Genomic DNA, 9,532 nt, shown 5'->3' with positions numbered 1-9,532 from the left:
GTGTGTAGTCACACGCACGCAGACATAAGCACACGCACACGCGGATGAGCATACACGGTCGCCCACACGCACGCATACACACATACGCGCGCGCGCACATAGACACGCACACGCATTAAACAGGTGTGTCTGTGCACACGCACGCACATATAGATGCGTTATATATATATGCGCGACCCCCGCATCCCATGCACACGCTGCGCACACGCCCAGCCCGCGCAAGCTCCGCTCCCGGCGGGTCCCGGCCCCTTGCCCTTGCCCCGGTGCAGCACTGCCGCCCCCGGGAACAACCGCAACCCCGGGGCTTGGGAGGGGGCCAGGGTAGAGTTAGGGTTATTCGAGCTATCTATCTATCTATCTATCTTCCAGCACATACGCATCGCTATACGATATCTAGACCTTTTGGCACACACACGTTGCCTTGTGGACTAGATACATAAGAAGAATTGCGACAACAGAATTCGAGTATTTTAATCTATCTGTCTATAGATATCTCTCTCTCTCTCGATCCGTCTGTCTGTCTATATTATATCTATAGGCGGATCTATCTGGTCCCTATGCCTCAGTCCCGCTCTATGTCTGCATTTTCCCTGAGACTTTTTTTTTGCAAATATATGTGGGTGTAGGCATACAGATACAGACCCATATATCTATATCTATAACTGTATTTCCCCGAGACGTTTCGGAGCCTGCCCCGGGGCGGGCAGGTCCCCGGCCGCAGCCGCGCTTCCCTCCGCGCCGCCCCCTCGTGCATTATTCACGCGGGGAGCGCAGCCGGGCCGCGGGCGAGTTTCCATGCGGAGCTGCCCCCCCACCCCGCAGCGGGACTCACGTTTCCCCCCGCCCGCAGCACGGTATCAATAGTTAATGGAGCTGGAGCCGGGGCCGCCTTCCAGCAGGGCTGGCTGGGCCGGCGGGCACTGCCAGGCTGGGGGAGGTGGGGAGCCTCTGGGCATTGCAGGCACAGCTGGGCAGCCTCACCCGGTTCCAGCAGCTCCCCCAGCTCTCGCCCCTGCTCTGGTGCCCTCCACCTAAACGGCGGACTGGGGTCAAGGGTGCAAGTGCAGCCCCTCTGCCTCTCGCTCTGCTAGGAGGGGGCAGGTAGAGATGGGCAAGGCGACATCCCGCCTGTCTTGTGCTTGTTATGGGAGTGCGGGGCATGGCCTCTGTCTGCCCCCAGCGCAGCCGGCAGGACAATCTCTCCAACAGTCTCCTGGTGCTCTGCGGAAACTGCTGGGCACTGCCCCTACCCCTCATTCCCGAGGCAGCCCCTGCTGCAGCGTGGCCAAGAGCAGGGCTCCAGGGTGCCCAGACAGCAGTCGCTGCAATGCCGCTGCGTGCTGAACAGAGACCAGCTTGCAGGCTGGGCACTGAACAAGCCAGCACTGGGCCGTGGTGCCGTGCTGAGCACCGCAGATGTTGCTCTCTTTCCAACCCAGGAGTGTGCTGGTGACCTGGCCTCACAGCGTGTTTACACCAAGGTAGAAGAAAGGAGCAAGCACAGGCCATAAATCCCCATGCTGGTGCGTCATACTGGAATCCAGTGTCGCTTCCCCAGTGGGGGAAAAAACACCCAGTAGCACAAGTGCATCAGCTGAAGTTACAGCACCCACAGCTGTTTAGGGGTAGGCAATGGCCTAAGGCAGAGATTATCTGTGCCACTCGCACACGCCGGTGTACAAAGCAGATGTAAACTACACAGCTGCTAACGCGCTGTGGGTCTAGATCCCAGGCTCTTCAAAGCCCTTGACCAAGCGAACAGCAAAAGTTCAAATACACAACATCAACGGGCTCTCCTTTATCAATTTTCTGAGTGTAAAAGGCAGCAGAGCCTTTGCTGGAGGAAACGTGGCTGGTGTACGGGCATGGTGGCATTATGCTAGGTTTTGAGTTGAACTAGGTTATCAGAGGTGAGACTATATTCCTGGCACTTAAAGGGGGCAGACTTGTTCTCCTTTATGTGTAGTGAGAGAGACACGTGTCCCATCTCAACCAGCAGTGAGAGATGCATTTTCCCAAAAAGGCGCTGTGGCTAATGACCCCATCCTTCAGCTTCCCCCAGAGGCCGTAGCCCAGACAGCCACAGGACGCAATCACCGCCCAGCCCAGCCAGGGCCACCGATGGTGGTGAAAGGGCACATTTCTGCAAAGGAAGCAGAACTGCGTGTTGAACCGCAGGGTACTCGAGTACGATACTCTTTCTTTTAAACGTCCCACCGACGGGACTCCAAGCGTGACTGGCTTATGCAGGGTCACCTCCACCACATTAGCATGACCACCGCCCATTGCCATCAGGGACTTGTGCTGGGACAAACAAAATCAGAGGAGTCGAGCGTGGTCCCAGAGCAGTGTGCCTTCACAGCAAAGCCAGAGAGAGGTGAAAAGTGAATTGGAAATTCAAATGGTTCAAGTGCTGTGCTTGTGTCATTTCTTTAGAAAAGTCTAACGCGGGGGTGATTCCCCCCTCTGGTGAGAAATGGATTTTAAAGCACTCTTGCAATATTTGGCTTGGGCTAGAAGCGTGGAGCCAAAGGGATGGGTACAAAAAGGCTGCTGCACGTTATTTTTTCACTCGGACATCTGCAGTTTATTTTTAAATGAGCACATTCGTTTACAATTTAGTACAAAACGGCCACTTTCCCCGCAAGAGAGGAGGTCTCCCATCGAGTAAAAAACTAACTGATACGAGAAAATGTCAAATTATTCAAATAAATAAAACATTTAAATTACTCAACGGTTTTGCTCACCAGTCTCAACAGCTTGGATGCCGCACAATATGCGTGTCGAGCCTTTCCTAAAGATGATACTCGCGTCCGGTTCCAAACAGGTGCGACATAAAATATACAGTTTGCAATTAAAAATTAAACACGAAGGAATCATTTCACTTGGCTTTTTTTTGGCACGCGTGGCTTTTTCTCCTCCGACCCAGCAAGCCCTCCATTGTTTTCTTTCTCCCTGAAGTTTAACATTTGCTCGCTGAGAAACTCCAGACGGATAAAAAAGCCGGAAGTATCAAAGCGACAAAATGCAGCCCAAAGGTTACTCGGTTTGGTATGATTCAGGTTGCAACATTTTCATTAGGAAAACGTGCGTGGTTGAATTCTTTATCAATCAAAACTCTGAGTCTGACTGGCTGATATTTTTAGGGCATTTCTAAAAAATACTCTCATAATTTGGCTCCCTGTAACACAGCGTGGGAAAACAGCATTGCCCATCGCAGGGACACTTAATAATACTTTCTACAGACACGGCCGATCATGAGTATGACGGTATTAACTCCTGGGTGCAGGGCTCCATACTGACCATCGTAATACATAAAACACACAACTTGTCAAGGTACGGTTACAAAATGGCAAATACACTGACATTTGTGTAACAATTACATCCAAAATTCAGGGTTGGTTTCCAAGCGAGGTCACTATTACCAAAGCTTTGTACCAAGTAAGCAGCAGAACTTAACTTATTGCACCACGTGACACGATCCAAATCCCATTTGCATCTATTTTGGGGGAAAAACGCTGGACATTAAGGTCTCTGCTGTTCAATTTCCTGCTTCAAACAGTGTAAAGGCACTATGAAAGCTTACAGGACTCCTTCAGCAAATGAAGATCATGTTCCTATATATGCCCTAAAATAACCCACTAGTTGTTTTGCAGGCAAAAGCATCCCGACAAGCTTTCCAAAGTGGCTTTAATACGCAGATGAAAATAAGCAGGACGTGCCCAAAATGAACCAGCCCAGTGCTAGATACCCAGCAAAGTTGAAAACAAAGTAACGGTCATTGATATGAAAATATGCAAAACGAACAACAGCAGGAAACGGAAAGATGACACAGACTTAAAGCTCTCCGCACGGGTACCGAACACGTCACCGGGTATTTCGAGATGCAGCACCTCCCTCAGCTCCTTCTGACCTCAAATCCAGCTCCGAAAACCGTGGCCACTTGTTACGATTACATTAGATTACCTGACATTAGATACCCAGTTTGGTTAAGACCAGAGGCCAACATTTTCCATTTCCCCAGCTCCGAGCCCCATTATTTGAATCTGGGTAATAACTAAGTGCAATGGCATTGATTACAGGCTGCGGGCTTTGATTTTTAACTCGTTTCACCATCTGGCTTGTAAGCCGTTTCGATATTTAAAAAAACGGTGCAATAAGCATCTTGGTACTTGCTTAAAGATCTCACGGAGGAGGGAAGAAACCGTTCCAACAGGTCGTGTCTCGCCTCTTAAATCAGACATTTTCATCCAGCCCTTCAGACTGTCTTGAAGTCACAAGGAAAGTTTCATCTAATATGTCCTTGGAGACTATCTGTTCCTCCATGTCACCAAGGGCCCTAAAAGGTAGCTTAGGAAAGCTGAAAACAATGTTTCTTTTACTGCTGTCACGATCACGCAGATTTTGCTTCGGACCCGTGACTGTGCATGCAGTTAAAAGCCTTTTAAATGTAAATGTGTGTGTCGCATCAGTATCCGCCCTTGTTTCTCTGTGCAATTATTTGCCCAATTTTCTTATTTGAAATTGAAGCTATGGAGGAGTTGTGTCAAACTTCGGCTGGAGACATGTATATCAAATTCAGTTATCATTAAAAGCATTTTCTTGCCGAGCACCGTGTCCTAAGCTTTAGCTCACGTTCACGGCAAGGTTCAAATCCTTCATCCGAGGGCTTGTGAGGGAAATCAGAGGGCAACGTGACTGAGGTTTGAAGGCCCCATGCAAATCCAGCACATTACTAATAGGCCCAGCAATGAAAGAGACAATGAACAAATTAACCCGGTGCTATTTCCTCCCGCTTTTATAGTGCAAGAACAGTGTACGTGCGTGTGCCGGGAGGGAGGGGGGCATTAAAGGAAATTTTAAGTTCACTCCCAGGTGATCAGAAATACCCTGTTATGCACTGTAATTAATCTGCGAAACACACAGCCACAAGACGACATTGAGGCTCGAGTTTTTCGGGTTATATAATTAGACAAGTACGTGGATAATGAGAACATCCTGGCTGCAGTAGATAAGACCATCGACCTCCGTCTCCTAAGCACAAACTGATTACCAGTAGGTGAGATCAAGAAGAAACTTTTATGCCCCGGGTCTCATCTTTTTATATTTCTTCACACGCTCTCTCACACCTTGCCCCGAAAGACTGAACAAGTGGACCTGAGACCTGATCTGCAAAGTCAGCTGCTACGTTCCCAACTGGTCCCACAGCCCGGCGGGGAACAGCAGCGGCGAACGGAGCGCACTAGCAAAAGCAGAGGAACGGGAGACTGTTCTTGAAGTAATGACTAGTCTTCTTACATAAGGAAACTTTACAGGTGGGAGATAATATTCCTCGTCTCACAGGCTCAGGACTGGTAACAAGCACATGAAACACTTACACTGTGGAATCCCATTACACGAGCATTTTAAATTGTGGAGCAACAACGTAAGCGGCTCACTAGACACAACTGCAATTTGTGGCGCCCGGAAAGGGCTGAAAGCTTGCGTTCCCCTTCGCTAGGAATTTCACTTCATCAGAGATCATTAAAAGTGGGCTCCATGAAGAAAATTCAGCAGTGCTGCTTTTCCCCAAACTCTGGCAATAATTATTCCTTAATAAATCAGGAAGAAAGGATTAAAGTTATTTACTCTACTGCGTAAGTCCAAGTCTCTTCTCATGAACCCTTGGAGGAGCTGCACTGAAGCCGAAAGGGTTCATTTGAAGGAGCACTTGCAAAAGCAAGATTAAAATCTGGCCTTCTGTATGCTGTTCAGCCCTTCTGTGACCCTTATGAGGGTTCATACTCTTGGCTGCAATAGGCAAAGGAGGACTTACAGGGACTCAGAGCCACGGCTACAGAAACAGCATAGAGTAAAAATATTTAATAGTTTTTGAAGTTTATTCAATCAAAAGACATTCCTGTCTCTCGAAAAATCAAAATTCTTGCTTCTTCAAATGCCCAGCAAGACGTTCTGCTAGACCAGAGGATAGAGATACCGTCTAATCAGGTTTGGATAAAAGTAAGGAGCCCACTCGGAGCGCCAAAAAACAGCACTGTTTCTTCCCAAAACTTGGAACAGCTGGTTACAAAGGGTGCAGGATGCAAGCAAGTAATGGTATCTTCATGGAAAAGCACACGGTTCTCGTTTAGTGCATGTTTTATGGCAGTGCTACGTGTCCGGATGTTACACGCAAAGACTGGGATTCCTACAACAAAGACTACCACAATAGAAATCAACTGGGGAGAAGGGTTTTTGAAACAAGTGAAATACTGCATATAAAATCCCTGATCATAAATATTAAAGCTGCATCTGTGCTCACCACCCACTTACAACGGAAATTTCACTTCCAATTTTGATTTCTATACAAATGGACGATAATACTTCATTTTCCACCTTCTGGACCGCATCCGGAAAAAAAAGTACATTATCATTAAAAATAAGGATGATGCTACATAAAGTACAACACACAGACTCATGTCTATGTTAGAAAATCCAATCCCTAAGAAAGATACAAACTGTTTGGTCTCTTTATGAATAACTGATTCAACTGCATTTTTATTTCTCTCTTTGACGGGTCCATCATTTGCTATTAATCTATCTAAGACCTTGGATTTAGGATCTAGCATGTTTTGTTGCTCCTGGTTATTGTTCTCTTTGTTTCCGCTTGGTTTTCTGGGTGAAGATTTCTCTTTCTTCTCCTTCACGTCCCCAAGTTCAGCTTCACTGGAGTCAGTTTGGCCTTCGATGTACTTGTACAAAATGTTCTCGTTGTTATAGTGATGTTTCAAGAACTGTAACACTTGTGCCTCGTTCCAGCTGTGTAATCCTTTAATTTCTTCGTGGCAAGCAGGGCACAAATCTGGAGTGGGCCACTGAACTTTAGGAAACTTTGGATCCTCGCTCAGATCACCTGTCCGAAGAAAGAGAGAGAGAGAGAGAGAGAAATCCGGTTGATAAAAATCCCTATCAGCCTAGTCATCTGAAACCCATGAGACAACTTTCCATTTAACACAAACACTAGGTTCAGTTCAACGAGAGAACACGCATTAAGGAGCAATAAAGTCGTATTTTTGAATAAATAATTCATTATCAAGTAAGACATTGGCTTCCTTCCGGAAATGTTGATTTTCATGTTCTAAGTTACTGTTTTATTCTCGTCCGATGAAAACGTGAAATGTTCCTGTTTTCTCTTCCTGGAAAAATCTGTAGCATTCAACTGTACTACGAGAGTATTTGGTTTCCCTTTAACCAGCGATAAAAAGAAACAGCCAAATGTGTTTTCAGAGGGTAATTTGAACTAGGCTTCAAAATGGACTGCTCTTTTGCACAGTCCTCCGTAATCCTGTAGCCTACTTTTCAGCAAGCTGCTTCAAGGCCGTTCAATACCTTGCGGATATATTTTCATGTTTCTATAGATACTGGGGACAATTCTGTATTATTCAGCTTTTGCCTAGCATCTCCTGTTATTACAGGACGCCATCGGCAGTGCTGTAAAGACTTTAAGACACATTTTTCAGTTTGCCTTTTAGCATTTATACGCGTATCATTTTCTCTGGGACTGAACTCCATTTTAATGTTTCAACTGCTTGTAGAAGGAGTTATTTTTCTGGCTTGGTGGGAGAGAGCTGGTAGCTCATGTTGTATCCTGCTCTCAAATAAGCTTCTTATCTTTAATGGAGATAATTTCATCTTTACCTGGTTAAAAAAAAAAAGTCAACATGGGTGTCGTGTTTGTATCTGGCTTGGATTAATATATTAATTGTTCGCAGATCTTGCAAAAATATGCCCCATCTTTTCAGGGCCACTTTCTAATTTTTAAGAAGCAAAACTTTCTCCTATTCTGCAAACTCTTTTAGCCAAAAACAACAAATAAAAATATTTCCCTATTTTATTTCCATTTGTATATAAAGTAGCAAATTTATTTCCCTTTCATGTTTTTATGCAAGGCATTTAGCAGCAAGAATCAGTCATCAGTTCATTTAAGAGGAAAAAGTATGACTAATATCTCCTGTTAATTAGCCTAACAAGCTACTGAAACCTTAAACTAGTCCACTCTCTCCATCTACAATCTCTCAATAAAGCTGGTCACAGTGGGTAACTTTTAAGCTACCATGGCTTAGGATGTAACTGAATAACAGAAAAAAACAAATTTGCAAAATGATTTAATGGTGAGCTATTGGTAATGGTGCTGGGGTATTTTTGGTAACCAGTAAGCCTAAAATGTCTCGTATTTACTGCAAGTTCCATGCACGTGACCATAAATAAGGATGATCTGTTTGAGAAAGATGCACCAAGTAATGAAAAAAATAGTTAATCACAGTCCAAAGCAGAAACCAAAGTTTGGCATATATACCCCAAATAATCTGGCATTATTAATCATTCCCATACTAGCTGAAGTTTTTTTTTAAAGCAATTTAACACAGTCTTGCATTATTGAAAGCTCTGACTAAACCATCCAATGAGAAAAGTAATTTATTTTTCCTCCTACAGTAAATACTACGTAACTTAAACTGGAAAAAAAAATACAGATTCTATCAGGCAACGGTATACACGTTAGCAGAAGTTTTTACTGAATCTCCCATCATATGCTTCTCATACTGGGAGGCAAAAGATAAAACATCTGCAGTCACAACAATATTTAAAGCTTCAGGTGTTTTGAGAATGTGGCTTAACCACAATGCAAACACAATGGTGCATATTTAAATTGTAACTAATGCTACATTACACTGATCCATAACAGCTGGCAGTTATTAGGTGCAAATAGAAACCAATTTTCTTCAGTGCTTTAGTTATTTGATATCTGTATAACACAATGGATTAAATATAACCTAATATTTTAGCGGAGTTTTCAGTCCAAATCCTACAAAAAAAAAAAAAGCCCTCTATGGGCCACACCATATTTGAAGATTGATTTTCTTTTATTTAATATACTGATGTACACAAAGTTTATACCATTCTACACTGAATAACGATATCTTGTTCTCCAATGGTTTTTTTAATTCCAGGTAGAACTAGGGGAGAGAGGTTTTAATGTCCGCATAAAACATTGTGGAGAGACACACAATTATTCTTAGTTACAGAAAAGCTGCTGAACTGCATTACTAGATTTCAAATGGGCTTTAAATTGACCTCCTAGAGGCTCATTTAATCTTTTAGCAGGTCAACACAGCAGAAAAATGGGTGCTCTAGAGAACGGTGGAGTCTTTTCTGCACATCCTTGTGTGATGAACTACCACTACCCAGAAGAGGGTATACCTTAAATATAAGTTTCTTGGCCATGTTACCTTGTTTGAATTGGGCGACTCATAATTGGTTACGCTTTTTCAGCAAACTAAATAATTGTTAATACGCAGCGTGTTAAATTCTGGGCTTGAATATGAATGCAAATCTGAAGTTACTTCACTGTACAGGCAATACAGGTATAGGTCAGAGTAGATTAAGTTACTCTGGGTTTCCGCTATTCTGGAAGAGAATATGGACATATTACCAAACCGTACTACTATCATGACTACTGGTCCACAGTTAACTTTGGTAGGTTCTCCTGACACGG

The 9,532-nt window shown here is 44.4% G+C and overlaps 2 protein-coding genes across 2 annotated transcripts in view; both read right to left on the bottom strand.

The window, feature by feature from the left end:
- LHX3 (LIM homeobox 3) overlaps positions 1-380 on the bottom strand; it is a 10,797-nt gene extending 10,417 nt beyond the window's left edge. Inside the window, exon 1 of the mRNA XM_006016937.1 lies at positions 377-380. Coding sequence (XP_006016999.1) covers positions 377-380 — 4 coding nt within the window. The remainder of the gene's footprint in view (positions 1-376) is intronic.
- Positions 381-2,575: 2,195 nt separating this feature from the next.
- The window catches only part of QSOX2 (quiescin sulfhydryl oxidase 2), a 36,807-nt gene continuing 29,850 nt past the window's right edge, over positions 2,576-9,532 (bottom strand). The window contains exon 13 of the mRNA XM_006016876.3: positions 2,576-6,892. Within this exon, the coding sequence (XP_006016938.2) occupies positions 6,342-6,892 (551 nt within the window). The 3' untranslated portion in view covers positions 2,576-6,341. The remainder of the gene's footprint in view (positions 6,893-9,532) is intronic.

Source organism: Alligator sinensis, unplaced genomic scaffold, assembly GCF_000455745.1.
Source record: "Alligator sinensis unplaced genomic scaffold, ASM45574v1 scaffold611_2, whole genome shotgun sequence".
Classification (NCBI taxonomy): Eukaryota; Metazoa; Chordata; order Crocodylia; family Alligatoridae; genus Alligator; species Alligator sinensis.
This window is presented reverse-complemented; position numbering and strand designations above follow the sequence as displayed.